The sequence below is a fragment of the Arachis ipaensis genome, chromosome B9, assembly GCF_059453495.1.
Source record: "Arachis ipaensis isolate K30076 ecotype BB chromosome B9, ASM5945349v1, whole genome shotgun sequence".
Classification (NCBI taxonomy): domain Eukaryota; kingdom Viridiplantae; phylum Streptophyta; class Magnoliopsida; order Fabales; family Fabaceae; genus Arachis; species Arachis ipaensis.
Window position 1 is genome coordinate 130,057,337 of NC_142444.1, and position 17,598 is coordinate 130,074,934.

The 17,598-nt window shown below is 34.8% G+C and overlaps 1 protein-coding gene and 1 pseudogene across 1 annotated transcript; one reads left to right on the forward strand and one right to left on the reverse strand.

Annotated features, from left to right (window-relative positions):
* Nucleotides 1-1,715: 1,715 nt before the first annotated feature.
* On the reverse strand, nucleotides 1,716-3,191 carry LOC148546308 (uncharacterized; annotated as a pseudogene).
* A 4,239-nt stretch (nucleotides 3,192-7,430) lies between these two features.
* LOC107619750 (RING/U-box superfamily protein) lies at nucleotides 7,431-9,118 on the forward strand. The gene has a single exon (XM_016322039.3). The coding sequence runs from the start codon at nucleotides 7,841-7,843 to the stop codon at nucleotides 8,891-8,893; it is 1,053 nt and encodes a 350-aa protein (XP_016177525.1). The 5' UTR covers nucleotides 7,431-7,840; the 3' UTR covers nucleotides 8,894-9,118.
* Nucleotides 9,119-17,598: the final 8,480 nt, after the last annotated feature.

Below are 17,598 nucleotides of genomic sequence, written 5' to 3' on the forward strand. Positions count from 1 at the left end.
GAAGGGGGCTCCTTTCTTCATTAGTTTGAAGAAGGGGATTGCTTTTTGTGCTGATGCTCCGAGGAAACGAGATAATGCTGTGAGCCGGCCAGTAAGCTTTTGGATGTCGTGAAGGTTTTTTGGGTTTGTCATATCGAGGATGGCACGACATTTCTCCAGGTTACTTCGACTCCGCGTTGCGTGATCATGAAGCCGAGGAACTTTCCTGCCTCCATTCCGAAGGCGCATTTTGTTGGGTTGAGCCACATTCGATGCTTTCGTAGTGTGTTCATTATGAGTCTGAGGTCACTGATGAGTTGCTCGCCTGATTCGGTTTTGGCAAGCATGTCGTCGATGTAGACTTCTAATTTGGACCCGGAGAGGTTCTGGAATATCTTGTTGACTAGTCTTTGGTAGGTGGCTCCGGCGTTCTTTAGGCCGAAAGGCATGACTGTGTAGCAGTACGTTCCGTCGGGGGTGATGAATGTTGTTTTTTCCTCGTCGGGTCGGTGCATCGGTATTTGATTGTAGCCGGAGTATGCGTCCATGAAGCTAAGGTATCGGTGGCCGGACGCGGCGTCTACCAATCCGTCTATGTTTGGTAGGGGAAAGGCGTCTTTTGGACAGGCTTTGTTGAGGTCCGTGTAGTCGACGCACATTCGCCACTTCCCGTTGGCCTGTTTTTACTAGCACGACGTTTGCTAACCACGTTGTGTAGGGTAGTTCTCTGATGAAGTTTGCTTCGAGTAGGGCTTTTACTTGTCTTTTGACTTCGGCTGCCCGGTCTGATGATATTTTTCGTCTCCTCTGTGCTACGGGTTTGGCGTTGGGGTCCACGGCTAACCGGTGAGACATTAAGTCGGGGTCAATCCCAGGCATGTCGGCTGGTGTGAAAGCGAACAAGTCTCTATTTTGTTTTAGGAATTGGGAGAGGTCTTCTTTAAGGTCGTATGGGAGGTTCCTGTTGATGAAGGTGTATTCGTCTTTGGTTCGCCCTACTTGTAGTTTTTCCATGTCGCCTTCTGGTTCTGGCCTAGGTTGGCCGTCTTGTCAGGCGTCCAGGTCGGCTAGGAATATTCCAGCCGCGTCGCGGGACTTTTTCCGTAAGGCCAGGCTGGTGTTGTCATATTCTGCCGCGACTTCCCGGTCTCCGTGGATAGTCCCGACGGAGCCGTCTTCCGTTATGAATTTCATTAGAATGTATTTGGTGAAGATGATGGCAGAGAAGTCATTGATTGTTTTTCTTCCGAGGATGACGTTGTAGGCGGTGGAGTCTTTTAGGACCACGAATTCGGATAGAATTGTCATTCTTTGGTTGCATGTTCCTATGGTGAGGGGAGGGTGATGAAGCCGTCTAGTTTGAGAAAGTTGTCCCCAAGTCCCGTGACACCGTTGCGGTGTGTTTGGAGATTTTCGTTGCGGAGTCCGAGCTTGTCGAAGGCTCCTCGGAAAAGGATGTTGGAGTCTGCGCCGGTGTCCACCAGTATTCTTCGAACTAGTCCCGTTCCGATTCTCGCTGAGATGACGAAAGGTGCGTCTTCGGCTGAGGTGCCGTGCTGGCAGTCCTCGGATAAGAAAGTTATCATTTTGTCGGCCGTGGTGATTGGAGCTTGGTCTCTGACGGCCAGGACTTTGAGGTCCTTTTTTAGTGTTGATTTCGACTTGCCTGACACATCTTTGCCTGTGATGACGTTTACTATTATGGTTAGGTCGTCTTCCGGACTTTCCCTGGGGGGTTATTTTTGCGTTCTCGGGTTGCGTCCTTCTCTTTCTGGCGACCTGTCTATTGCCGCGCGTTTTGGTTCTCTGATGATTTTGGTGAACTCTGGGAGCTTGCCGTCTCTTATGGCTTGTTCGAGGGCGTCTTTAAGGTCAAAACAGTCTTGTGTTCTGTGCCCGTAACCTCGGTGGTAGTCGCAGTAAAGGGTTTTGTTGCCACTCGTTCTTTCTTTGAGTTGCCGGGCTTTTGGGATAATACCTTGATCCGCTATCTGGTGATATATCTCGGTAATTGGGGCTGTTAAGGGTGTGTAATTAGAGAACTTGTTGATTCTGGGCGGTCGGTTCGTGCTTGTTGGTTTAGGGTGGTCCCTCTGATTTTCTCTAGGCGGTGGGTTGTGTCGGGGCGCCGTGTTGCCGTGTTGGGCATTGCTGTGTTACCGTTTATTGGCGGCGACGACCTGGCTAACCTCCTCGTCGTTGATGTAATCTCTGGCGACGTTCTGGATCTCGTGCATGGTCCAAACTGGTTTGGTAGTGAGGTGTTTGCGAAAATCTTCGTTCATGAGACCGTTGGTTAAACAGAGGCTTGCGACAAAATCCGTGAGTCCGTCGACCGTTAGGCATTCATCATTGAAGCGGTCGAGGTATTTTCTTGTGGATTCGTCTTGTTTCTGTGTGACCCCTAGTAGGCTGATGGGGTGTTTAGCTTTAGTGATTTTGGTTGTAAATTGGGCCATGAACTTTCGCGAGATGTCGTGGAAGTTGGTTATGGATCCGTTTGGGAGGGCGTTGAACCATTTGATTGCCGGCCCCGCTAGGGTTACCGGAAAAGCTCTGCACCGGACTGCGTCGGCGGCCCCTTCTAGGTTCATTCTGTCTTCGAAGGCCGTTAGATGTTCTTGGGGATCTTTGGTCCCGTCATACTTCATGTCCGTGGGTTTATCGAAACCTTTGGGGAGTTTTGCTTTTAAGATCCTTTCTGTGAAGGGAGTAGCTCCCATTATTGTGTGGTCGTTTCTCGTGCGCTTGGTTTCTCGGTGTCGTCGGTCCTCATCCGTGTGAACGGGGTCGCGGGAGATACTACGGTTGTATCTTTTGGCGTGTCGCCATTCTGGCGACCTGCCGTGTTTTTGGTTGCGCGAGGTGCTTCTATCATGTCTTTTGGCGTGTCGCCGTTCTGGCGACCTGCCGAGGCAGGATCTGGAATTGGAGGTCGCGTGACTTCCGTCTTCGATGCTGTGTTTTTCCTTGGTGGCAATCCGGCCTTCGAGTTCCTGGACTCGGTGGCAGAGTTCTTGGATTATTTGGGCTGACCTGTTTTCCGGTATCTCGGGATTCCGGGTTTTTGTGATGATAGTGGCGTCTTCTTTGTTATGGACGGCGCTTGCTATCCTTCCGTGGGGCATGGTTCCTTGGTGTTCTGGGGTAGGGTTCTGTGTTCTGGAGTCGTCTTGGTGACTGACGGAATGATCTTCCAGTTCGTCCGCCATTCTGACTCAACCGGCGTTGTTCCCCACAGACGGCGCCAATGTACAAGATGTCTCTGGTACGTGTTGAGGGATGGATCGGGAACTTGAGGGTTGAGGCGGATGCCGGGTCGTTTGACTGGAGCAATGGGGGGAGGTACCTGCAAAAACACTCCGACGCTCAAGTCAGAATGGATCTGAGAGGTGTATGATGTGAGGAATGAATGAATACCTGGAGGGACCTGGGTCCTCTATTTATAGGTAGCGGTAGTTATCTTATCTTATCTTGCTTAGCTAAGATAAGGGAGACGTTTGAATTCGAAAGTTTGTTGGGAGTCTTTAGAGGGCCGGTTTCGGGCCTTCTAGAGGAGCGAGGCGGGTTGAACCCGGACAACCGAGTTTGGGTTTGATCCCGGGTCATGGATCCGTGGACCGGATCCGTAACATTAATTAAAATCTTTTTAAAAAAAAGTATATATATTAAAAAATATATACCAACTAACTATTATACGGGATTATACATATTTTTTTTTATTTCTATAAAAAGTAGCCTTTGTAGGAAAGTAACTTTTTTTAACAAAAAAATAATTATAAAATAGTTAATGAATAAAGATTAAAAAAAATTTAAAGAAAAGAAATTAAAATATTAATTGAAAATTGATTCTTAATCTTTTCTTTTCTCTTTTTATAAGTTGGAACGTATATTTTGTGCGTTTATAGTCAAATTTTTTCTCTATGAGGAAATGAGTGTCAAACACACGACTTTAATTTAATTTCAAATGAGATATAGAGAAATTGATTTAATGATTGAGTTGTGGACTTAATTGCTTTTTAATAAGAATCTAAAGGAGAAGTGCTATATACTGGGAAAAGATATAATTAAGATTTTGTCGAAGAATAAGAAGAATATCATCTTATATTAATAATTTATTTAAAAAGAAGGAACAAGCATTTATTGACTTATATAGTTTTGGTTCTATATTTGCTAGACTGCTAGTATTATCAAGTATGGAAAGTGACTGAGATTTTCCATTTTTCAAAGGGGTTGGAAATTTTAGTCCAAAAGTTGTGGGATGTTTCTTCTGGAAAACGCCATAAGAGGCCCTACTCACACTTTGACTAATGTGTGAAACACTTTTTGAAAACTCCCATATCAAAGTGCTCACTGTATATGTATTTTTCTGCAATTATGCTAGATGTGTTCAATTAAATCAGTCATCAAAATAAATTATTAATATAAAATATATTTTAAAATAATAAAATATAAATTTAAATCTTAAAACATAAATTTAAAATAAATTAAATTATATATTTATAATTTTATACACAAATATATTTTTTCTAAAGATATGAAGACTCGAACCCGCAACTTCTTAGATGAGTATGAGGAATTTATGCCATTTAAGCTATTACTCATTGGCTATACACAAATATATAAAGATTGAATTTAGCATATAAATAATATTTTTTATTTTTCTTACCTACGTTGATCACTACTTAATTGGTCTCTTTTCATGTGTCAACAAGCCAATTAAAAATATATGTGCTCTTGTTCTGTCGGTCCTCTACTATTTTTAATATCTCTTATTAAAAATATATATATTTGTATTTTGACTATTTTTATTTTATTATTATTATTATTAAGTAAAGTATAAGATTCACATATAATAAATGGTATGTTATTTTATTAAATTTTTTTAAATATATCGGTATACTAATATTTTAATAAATTTTAATTGTGGTTCTTTTATATTATATATATTTTTATAATTAAAATTAATAATTAAAAATTATTAAAATATTAATATATCAGTACATTTAAAAGTTTTTTATTTTATTTAACAATAAAAAAATATGTCTATAATTAGAGTGTGAACGGTAATACACTAATAGTAATAACAAATAAACATAGTATCTATTTACATGTAGCACTGCACACGGATTTGACTTTGCTACAAAGCACTGTTTTCATGAGTATAAATCAAGAGACCCCACTACAATATTTTATCCTTTAATACTCCATTTTGTGGCCATGGCTTTTCAAACAAGATAGGCGGTGGTGGCAAAAGGGCAAAAATGCTGTGCAGATGCCAAATATTGATCAGAGTCAAACACCTTTTATCAACGGTCACGCCCTTTGATTAAGGATTCAATATTTCAATTCTGGGCTGCACCTGCATGTGGGGTTCTCAATTTTTTTTCTTTTAATTTTTAATTTTGGTTTTTTATGATTGAGAGAGTGTACTATATGATTGGAAGCTCAATGCTCCTTCATTATTATTGCTTACAAGTGTACTAATTCGTGGATGAAAATCATCAATTAAATAAACATATAAAACGAATTTATGTGCATAAATTAACTAAATGAAAGAAGATAGTAATGAATTTATTGCTGAATATAATGGCCTAAAGTAAAACACACTTTAATCAGAAACATGATACCTCACCAAATTGAGTGGATGACAAAATTGATTTTTAGCATATTATTGGATTGGATTAGATGAATGAATAATTAGATCATTTGGGTCTTCAATTATATTACTATGTTGGGTTAATTATCATAACTTTTTTTTCTTCTTGTAATTAATTTTCACCTTTATAGACTAAATCCTACTCTAGCAATTTAGTAGTATTATTTAAGTTAATGATGGCTTTGGAGCTTTTTGAATTTATGACCCGTGGATCATTAAAGCCTTAGAAAAACCATCATTAATGTTATGATCATTGGCTCTATTCCAAGTGTTCTTTTCCCTTGTGGGGACAATTTATCTTCATTCATCCATAATATGCAGGGGTCACACACACTACATAATTTTACCCTTTTTTTTTATCATTTGAGAAAAAAGACTCAACCACTCAAATAGAGTGGAGAGGATTTTGGCTCAAGACCTACAAAAACAATAGAAAAACACAAAACACAAACTAGTAGTATAACACAAGTAATAATTGTTAATATTGCAAGTGTTAGAAGTATACGAAGTTAGTCTCATATAACAAAAAATAAAAAAGAATGAGAAGTTTATAAAATAAAAAATTTATTAATTTATTATTTTAAAATTTTAAATTGGACAAAAACTCTCCCCAATAGTCCAAAATAATAGCTCACAAATACACCAATCAAATAAATCTAATATACTCACAATAACTTCGTCTTCGAACTCTATATCCCTTCTTTTACCGCATAGTCTCGTCCTAAACTGGCCTCACTTTTATTTTTTATTTTTTTTATGATTCTTTTTATTTCTAAACTATTCACCTTTGATTACTTAATTATTCTTCAAGCGTTTACATAGTTTTACTCCATGGGTCATCATAATAAACACAGAATAAAAGTATAAAACATTTACAGGATTGACTTGCTAGTGATAATAATCGTGACTATCTTTTTCTTTTTCTTTTTTCATATCCAAAACTCCAATTTATTTCCATCATGTCACACGTGAGCATATCTGTATATGTTAGTATTTGAGCCAACATTGCTACCCTCTTATTCATTTGAAAATGTACTGTGACTGATTTTGCCCTTCAAAATAGGTTATGCCCTTCAATGGGATCATTTATGTTATCCGCTCCTCATCAATAGTTAATAATGTGAAATTGTAAATCACTCAGATATTAGAATAATTATTATGCATTGGACCACAAAGTTCATATTTAGATTTCAATATATAAATTTAAAAATGCTACACCGAATTAAGATATACTAAGCTTTGCCATTTTATTCAGTGATTTTATGTTGGGTCTTGACTTGACAATGAAAAATATTTACACTGAAAAGGTGACTACAATTTATTGAGTTAAATTTTTATTAAAAAATATGCATTCTCTAGTAGCAGTGACGAAGACAAAAGGTATTTTATAATTCAATATACATTTATGAGGTAATGGCAATAACCACATGGTACATTGGTTAGGCCTTGGCCATTATTGTGTAAACGCTAACCACTACCATTCTTGCTGGACCGCCACCCACTGTATAAATTCTCCAATATTTTAATTGGACCATACTACTCCATATTATGTATGTCACATAATAAAATAAAATATTCCAAGTGTGAGTGTGTGACCGAGACACTTCAACAATATTTCTAGCTAGCCAAACCCTTCCTCAGAAATTCACCAACTACGTTCTCTGGTCTAATAAGACCCACCCTCCAACCTTAATTAATTAAATAAACAAAAAAATCATATTTTTTTTTCATGATTCTTAATTAATAAGCCCTTTAATTTCTTGTCCCCCCCTCATCACCACCCTCATTTATATACCACCTGGGTTTCGCTTTTCTTCTCCCTTCTCCACATACTCCTGAATCCTCCATTTTTTTTTTCTCTTCTATTGAATCAAAATCAGGTTCTTCTTCTTCTTCTTTCTTTCTAGTTGAACAACAACCACGTACTTGAACCATTAATTTAGTCCTTACTCATATTCTTTCTTTCTTTCTTTCCCTCACTAGCTACTTGACCAAAATCCATTGGCCTATAAGGCTATAAATCATAGGTACAAATGCTACACATTTTCTAGGAAAGAGCCATTTCTTTTCCCTCTAAACACTTTCCATTGGTGGGGTATGTATGCTACCTATTAATTAATGTCGTGTTTTAATGTTCAAGATCTGAGAGAAGAAGAAGAACACATTACCCTGCATTCTCTCTACTAACATCTGAATCTGAATATGGATCTTGTAATGAGAAGACACATGATTTATGTGTCATTGTCAGAGTCAGAATCTATTTCTCCAAATCCAGGGACTGATCATGCGCATTCATCTTCAGGAACAAGCTTTCCAATCATAGCAATTGCCATAATAGGAATAATGGCCACAGCGTTCTTGCTAGTAAGCTACTACATCTTTGTCATCAAATGCTGCCTCAATTGGCACCGAATCGATATCTTGCGGCGGTTCTCTCCTTCCAGAAGGCGCCGCGGCGGCGACGATCCAGCCTTAGCAGTATACTCAAGCGGAATACAAGCAGAGCCTCGGGGGCTGGACGAGGCGGTTATAAGGCTAATTCCGGTGATTGGATACAAGAATTCGCAGCACAGCAGCTGCGAATGCGCGGTTTGTTTGAATGAATTTCAAGAACATGACAAGCTAAGGATTATTCCAAATTGTAGCCATGTTTTTCACATTGATTGCATTGATGTTTGGCTTCAGAACAATGCAAATTGCCCTCTTTGTAGGACAAGCATTTCTTTAACAAGTAGGTTCAGCATTCATCAGCTTCTAACGCCTCCAACAACTTCTTCTTCTCCTCCTCCTTCTTCTTCTTCTTCATCTTCATCACCACAACAATTGATTGAAGATGAAGACTTTGTTGTTATTGAATTGGGTGATGAGCGTGTTCGTGGTTTGGAATCATCACCATTACCAAGAACATGTTCTGTTGTTAGTTCTTCACCAAGGAAGAAAGGAATGAAGCTGAAGAAAGTGACAAGCATGGGGGATGAGTGCATTGACATGAGAGGCAATAAAGATGAGAACTTTTCAGTGCAACCAATCAGAAGATCTTTCTCTATGGATTCTTCAGGGGATAGGAAATTCTATTTGGCAGTTCAAGAAGCTTTGAAGCAGCAGCAACAACAACAGCAGCAGCAGCACAACAACACCATTGAAGGCTGCAGTGGTGGAAGTGCAAGTGGAAGAGCTAAGAGATCATTCTTTTCATTTGGATATGGAAGTGGCAGATCCAGAAGTTCCGTGCTACCTGTTCTTTTGGACTCATAAGCAAATTTTCCTTTCCTTTTTTTTTTTTTTTTCTTTTTTCCTTGTGTTTGCAACTTGCAGCAACTATATTAGGATTCTTTTCTTAGTTTTCTTTCTTTCTTTTTTAATTTTGTGAGATAGAGATGTTAGATGTATGAATAGGTCATAGGATTTTATGACATGCAAATGCAAAGATTCAATTATTGATTTAATCTTAATTTGAAACCATGATTCTTCTTTTTTTTTTTTTTTCTATCAGGTTGGTTTTATTTTATTAAAGTCACTCCCGGTGTTTATAAAGTGCATATTTTTATATCAAGATATATACGAAGAATATTAGAGACTCACCGAAATTTATTATTTTTAGTTATTAGGTAATTATTAATATTTAAAAATATATGATATTAGATTATTAAACTAAAAAAATTAAATTAAGGGTTAACCATCGAAAACTTTTTCGAATTATTCAAACGCTGACAAAAATACATTTGAATTTTACTATCGACAAAAATGCCTTTAAATAATTTAAAAATACAACAACAATACCCAACAGTAAATATATATTTTCAAAAAATACCTTAGAGATTGAATTTTGATGTAATTTTTCGCAAGCATGATTATAAAAATAATATATTATTATACATAAAAATTGGTAATTTTTTGTTAAGTATATAATTTTTTTTAAGTATATAATTTTTTTATAATTATTTTTGTTAACAACCAATAATACTTTTAAAAAATTACAAAATAATATATACTTAACAAAAAATCACCAAATTTTAAGAATAATAATATCTCATTTTTTTAATTATTCTTGTAAAAAATTACATCAAAATTCAATCTCTAATGTATATTTTGAGAAATACATATTTAATGTTAGTTTTTTTGTAAGATTATCTAACATTAAATTTGTATTTTTCAAAAAATATATTAAAGATTGAATTTTGATACAATTTTTTGCTAGCATGATTAAGAAAATAAGATATTAGTATCCTTAAAATTTGGTGATTTTTCGTTGTGTATATATTTTTTTTGTTAACAACTAATAATACTTTTAAAAACTCACAAAAAAATATATACTTAGAAAAAAATATCAAATTTTAAAAATAATAATATCTCATTTTTTAATTATTCTTATAAAAAATCACATCAAAATTCAATCTCTAAGAAATTTTTTGAAAATATATATTTACCGTTGGGTATTGTTGTTATGTTTTTAAATTATTTAAAGATATTTTTGTCGATAGTAAAAGTCGGGTGTATTTCTGTCAGCGTTTGAATAATTCGGGAACATTTTTTATGGTTAACCCTTAAATTAATAACTAAATAATAATTAAAAACAATAAATTTTCATGACGACCACTTCTCATGTCTATATTTCACTCAATAAAATCAAATATAATGAAATGTAGTCACAAAAAAATATATATGTATAATGAGATGAGTCTCACTTCTATCAACATACATTCGATAATTTCACCTTAATTAACTTACATTTCATTTCTGTAGATACCATCGAAAAATTTCTCTTATGTTAAATATGGTTTTAAAAGTTATAAGAAAATAAAGTTATACACTTTTTTTAACTATTATAACATAATAATTTCTATTTTCTTCAAAAGGGCATGGAACTATGATAATGAGCATCATTGCTGAAATCATCACATTTTTTACCTTTCTTAGGCAAAACGTTTCCACACCACATATGGATCAATTAATTTATTCCTTATGTTATTCTAGAAATATCAAAAAAGTTACACAGGGAAATCTGGCTTTTATTTCTATACAGAAAAGTACCACTGTACTAGTTGGAAATGAAACAAAATAAATGGGGGAAAAAAAAAAAGAAGGCAACAATTTGCCAAAAAGGAGAATCCAAAGGGTGAATAAAGTAGATAGATAAAGCTATTCCTATCTATCCCACAGAATTGATTATAAATAGAGATGGGTCCTTTTCATTTTGATATTGATAAATAGTATATAGTTTAGTAATAATATAATACAACCACCAAAATTATGTGCATACTGGTTGTGTCTGTGTGTTATGGTACTGCTGGTAGATAGAAGGAAGGGTTTCATCATATTTGGTTGGTCTGTTGGGTGATTCCTTTTTCTTGTTCCACAATTTTAATCTGCTTCCAGCTTGTATGAATCAATCATTAATTTGTGGTTGAAATATTTTATATAACTAACCAAACAACAGCCAAAATTATTATAGGTTAGTAGTAAGGTAGCGTTTGTTTTGAGGTACTGAGATGAGATAGAGACTGAAAGACTGAGACTTAGTATCGTGTTTGTTAGTTCAGAGACTGGTACTAAAATTTCTGTCTCTGTCTCTAAAATTTCAGTATTTTAGTACCTCCAAAAAGTAAGGACACAGGGGATTGAAATTTTTAGAGATTGAGACTGAAACTTTAATAACATTTTATACCTAAAATACTTTTATTTCAATTAAATAATTTCAATTTTACCCTTTGTGCAAATTAAATTAGAGTTTCATTCTTGTTTCAATTCCTGTCTCCCATTTTGTACCAAACAGAATACTGAGATTTATTTCAATCCCTGTCTCTTAGTCTCTGTCTCTCAGTCTCAGTATTTCCGTCTCTGTCTCTCCACCAAACGCTACCTAATAGTACATTAGTAGTAGCTCATCATTATTGTCAATGGTCAATAATAATAATAATAATAATAATTTCTAAAAAAAATATTCAGTTTGGTTCCTAAAATTACATTCGAGTCTCAATTTAGTATTTAAAATTTTAATTGTCTCAATTGAGTCTCTAAACTTTTTAATTGACTCTGTGACGGAAATTCTTGCAGGAATTAACATGATTAAAATTTGAAAAGTTTAAGGACTAAATTGAAACAATTAAAACTAGAAGAAGTAACTTCAGGACAAACTAAATATTTTCTCAATAATTTCTCCACAACCCAAAATTTGTCATACAATTGCAAAAACACACTAATTAATTCTTTCAAGTATTGTGACATAGCCAACTCTTTAATTTTTCTTTTTCCCATGCTATCTTCCAATCCACTAAGATAAGAACTAATCTATCATAATTCAGAATTTTATTTAAGAATTTAATATTAACCAATGAATTAATACATATACAATGCTAATACTTGATTTTAATTAGAGCAATTTGTGTAATCTTCTTAGAACCACTTATTGTTGTTTCCATAATAGGGTTGTTCCTTCACAAATTTGGCATGTGCAATTTGTGAACATGTGAACATAAGCATGGGCATAGGCTACAAGATCTGTTGCACATTTCGGCAAACCCGTGAGATGTTGGCTTCATCACTGTCAAAAGGTAATGGGTAAGAACGAACACTACAAAAAGGAGGTTCAATTGAATCTGAATCTTGATCCCCCAAACCAGGAACGAATCATCTTTACTGAAAATGGCCCTTGCCTTATGTCTTGTTTATATATGAACCATGAACACAATTTGATTTAAAAAGGTTTATCTTCTCGGATCAAATAATATTAATAACAACTCCGCTAATTTACTTGTCTAGTAGCTGACGTATCAAAATAAAATTAAATCAACAAAATTATTAGAATTAATATAATTCATACTTAATTAATATAGAAAGTTCTACACACTAAAGTATAAAATATGTAATTTTTATTGTGATGATACGTAATTTAAAAACAACCATATTACGTCAACACTAAAAACTAGTCACTAAATCAATTATTTATATAAAATACACTAAAAATAAATTAAATAATACATATCTTTATATATAAATACATGAACTAATTTAATTATTAATTTTTAATATACTCGTAGCATTTTTATTAACAAATATATTCATCTCATTCGACCCCAAATCTTATCAAGGTTCCATGATAATACTTATATTGCTTAATGCATGTCTTGTTTTCTGCTTTATACTCTCCGGACACATTCTCCAGAGAAAAAAATTATATCCTTTAATTGTTCCTGGAATAGAGAAGATAGGGGATGCAAAATTTGAACAAAATAAAAATAGAGAGAGAGAGAAAACTATTCAAAGTTTTAATGGGGAATATTACAAGGACTTTTTTGGATTCATATAATCTCATAAGGACTGGAAAAACATATATTGGAAAATTTATTCAATATATGTTTGGGCCTGTTGGGTTAGATTTTTGGCCTTACATTGATTGAGTTACATTGAACCGAGATATTAAGTCCATATATCATGCGAGATTTATATTAACTTTGTCATTATGATTTATATTAACTTCTATGGGAGGAGCTCAATACTTTGTCATTTTTATTGATGATTATTCATGCTTTACTTGGGTTTATTTGATGACTAATCACCATGAGCTACCTCAGATTTATATTAACTTTGCCACTATGATTAAAACTCAGTTTTCCAAGGTCATTAAGGATTTTTATGCGATAATGCTATAGAATACCGTTCTTACAGAACAAGGTACTTTGTCTGAGTTTTCTTGCCCTAGTACGTCTCAACAAAATGGACGAGCTAAACGCAAATACCATCACATTCTTGACTCTGTTCGTGCAATGATTCTTTCTTCTTCGTGTCCTAAGCATACTTGGGGTGAAGCTGTTTTTACTGCTATTCATGTTATCAATAGACTTTCTTCTTTTGTCCTTGGTAACGTTACTCCCTTTGAGCATCTTTATCATACCTATCCAGATTACGGTTTTCTTCGAGTTTTTAGTTGTGTCTATTTTGTTATTTTTTAGCCTCATGAACATAGTAAGCTTGAACCTCGAGCTCGCATGTGTTGTTTCCTTGGTTATGGCACTGAATACAAGGATTATCATTGTTGGGATCCTCTCTCTAAATGTATTCATATATCTCGTCATGTTGTATTCTGGGAGCATCACATGTTTTCTCGGTTCTCCTCTTTTGAGTCCATTCCTCCTACTCAGTCACCTTTTTTCACTAACCTCAATGTTGATCTTTTTCCTAGTGATGATTCTACATGTTTTATCTTGAGTCAACCTCTATAGCCTCCTACTCTTCTTCCTTCTCCATCTCCCAATGATTCCAGCCCGAACGATGATCCTGCTCCTGCCGTCATGCCTCCTCCTTCCACTCGTTCTTCTAGGGTAAGAAATCCACCTCCTCATCTTCTTGATTATCATTGTTTTTCTACTATTCTTCATCAACATGAACCTAAGTCATTCAGAGAAGCCTCCACAAATCCAAACTAGCAGCAAGTAATGCAGGAAGAAATTCAGGCACTTGAAAAAGCACACACTTGAAGGTTGCTCAAGGTTGTACGCAAGAGTATGGTATTGACTATGAAGAGAGTTTTGTTCTTGTTGCTCATCTCACATATGTTCGAGCTCTCCTTGCCATTGCTGTGGTAAAAAAATAGTCTCTCAGTCAAATAGACGTGAAGAATATATTTCTTAATGGGATTTGAAAAAGAAAGTCTATATGAAACCACCTCTGCGTTATCCTTGTTCTTCTAGCAAAGTTTCTCTCCTTCGCAAGGCACTTTATGGTCTTAAGCAAGCTCCTCGTGAATTGTTTGACAAGTTCAGAACCGCTATATGCAATCTCGATTTCACTTGTAGTCCTCATGAGAATGCTCTCTGTATTCGTAAAGTGAACGTAGAGTTGTTCTTCTGCTTTTGTATGTTGATGACATGATCATTACTGGAGATGATGTTGATGGTATCTCTGATCTCAAAGCCTCCCTTCATCATACATTTGGGATGAAAGATCTTGGTTCTCTCATTTATTTTCTTGGTCTCGAGGTCATGTCCACAAATGATGGTATTTATCTCTCTCAAACTAAGTATGCTTTAGATCTTCTTGCTCGCACTAGGATTACAGATAGTCACACTGAATCTACTCTCCTTGAGCCTAATGTTCGATTTACACCTATGGATGGCACTATTTTGGATAATCCTACTCTTTATCAACAGTTAGTTGGAGGTCTCGTCTACTTGACTATCACCCAACCAGACATCGCCTATCCAGTTCATGTTCTTAGCCAGTTCTTGTCAGCTCCTCGTACTACTCATTATGCGGCAGTTCTTCGAATTCTCCGCTACATCAAAGGCACCCTATTTCATGGCCTTTATTTTTTCTGCCCATTCATCTTTATCTCTTTAGGCGTACTCAGATGCTGATTGGGTTGGTGATCCCACTGATCATCGTTCTACTACTTGTTATTGTTTGTTTCTTGGCGACGCTCTCATTTCTTGGCGAGCTAAGAAGTAAACATTCACTGCTCGATCAAGCATAAAAGATGAATACCGTGCTCTCACTGCTACCACTGCTGAGGTTGTCTCAATTCGTTGGCTTCTCGCAGACTTGGGTGCTCCTCAGTCATCCCCAACCGATATTTTTTGTGACAATCGCAGTGCTATTCAGATTGCGCATAATGATGTGTTTCATGACCGCACCAAACACATTGAGATTGATTGTCACTTTTTCCGGCAACATCTCCTTATTGATGTTGTTATCCTCATCGCTGTTGGAACTCTGGATCAAACTGCTGATATCTTCATGAATGCTCATCATCCTACTCGTTTTCGAACTCTAGTATCCAAACTCAAGATGGTATCCTTAACTCCCATTTTAATTTGAGGGGAATATTAGAGAAAAATTAGAATCAGTTTAGATTAATTAGTATCATTTATATTTATATAGAATATCTGTATATTAATTATAAGATTGTATGCTTTTATTACTTTGATTCTTCTAGTACCTATATATACCGTACCTTTGGTGATACACTCAATAATACACCATACTTTTTTCTAATTTAGTCTCTTATTTCTAACAAAATATAATAACATTGAGCATGTTCTTTTGATCGAAAAAAATGTCAAATAATTATTAATTTATATATCTTAATAAAATACATTATGGAGCATATTCTTATAAATTTATATATTATAATAGTTAATTAGTCAAACAAACAAAATATTTACTAGTTTCATTATATCTTAATTTTTAAGATTTTATTTTTATTTAAAAAACCGATGCATTCTATTTCTTTTAATTTCAATATATATTTAATTTAAATTAAATGTATTCTATATAATATCTTAAAAATAAGTACAAGTTATTATATAAGCAAAAAAATTATTATCTAATATTATCAATTTAATAATATTTTTATGCCTAATTTTTTTTTGGTTATGAACATAAATATACTTTTAGTATATATTTAATTTATATTAAATATAATATATTAATATTTTAAACATAGATAATCTATCATAATAACAAAAAAAATTAAATAAATGTTAAAAAACGTACAAATCAACGATAGCCTAATCCACAAATACACTAAAATACGGGAAGAGCTTAATCCTTTAGTGATAGAAAAATTAAATTAACATTTGTTCTAAAAAAAAGTAAAATTTTTCGAGAAAATAAAAGAAAAGGTAAGAAAAAAAAAAAAGAAATAAAGACTCTTAAATCTAAATAAAATAATAAATTGAAGTGTTAATCCTAAATTGTATTCATATCATCACATATAACACCACACATAAGAAATGCAGCATGATGTGTCACTACATGGAGCACTATCAGGGGAGAGTGGATCCTTTCAATCTTTATGCTTTATTTATTTGGTAAAGTGTGATTTCTCACAATTTAATATCTTCTCTTACATGTTTTCTCTTGACCTCACTTAAAAAATGTAAGGTGAGATATCATACTTTATCAAATAATTGAGGAAAAAAATTGAGAGGATTTATTTCTCTATCAAGGAGGCTAGAAAATGCAGATTTATTGTTGCCGCATCGTTAAAGATTTATCGTTGCTGCAGTGTGCCATATCGGACCATGTTATTCCAAATTCACCTCACGTCCTTTCGTTGTTCTAATCTGTCGTTGCTGCATCGTTCCAAGTCCATTGTCATCGCTCCCCCACTTTTATGGGGTTTCTTTAGTATTTATTTTGTTTAACTATTTCTAAGTTTGAATTGTTTAAGATTGAAGAGCGCGGATGGTGAAGGGACGATAGCGGGACCAAGGCGATGAGAAGGATTGACTTAGGGTTTGTCATTTTTGTTCTTTGAGACTTGAGAGAGTGGCAGTAAAAAGAAGTAAGAGTGAGGAGATTCGTTTCTTTTTCCATTTTAAATTCAGCTTAAAAAAAAAAAAAGAACCCTCAACCTCAAATGAGGTCATTTTGGGTGAGGATCTTTTCTTCTATTCTTTAAAAAAAATGAGTCTTGATTCAATATGACCAATTGATTTTTGGTCGGTTTAGCAATTTGACATTGATTTCTCTCCAAGCGAATTTGCATTTTAAACCGAACCGCATAAACTAGCAGTTTGATGCATGAGCATCTCTATTATCTTTTCTTAGTAATTTGCATGTGAATTTGCTACATTATTATGAGATTTAGGTGTTTTAAGCCACCATGAATGCTACTTTGAGTTGTTTTGTTATTTGATTTATTATAGGTAGCATTTAGACAAGTTTGGCAGAGTTTGAAAAAGAGAAAAGACCAAGAATTGAAGACAAGTGCAAAAAGAATTCGTGGATATTGTCAACCCTGACCTCTTCACACTCCAACGAGCATAACTTAAACTATAGAGGTCCAAATGATTTGGTTCTAGCAACACTAGAAAGCTAACTTCCAAAACTTTTCAAATAGTCTATGCTTATTCTCTGGATTTAGAGCATAAGGTGGCGCCAAACGCCACATCACAGTGTTTGGCACCGTGATCAGCGCCATATACATCACAAATCTCAAGTAGAGTGCCTGGAATGCC

Excerpts from the sequence above, each read along its gene's own strand:
- LOC107619750 (XM_016322039.3), top strand. The coding sequence starts at position 7,841 with ATGGATCTTGTAATGAGAAGACACATGATTTATGTGTCATTGTCAGAG.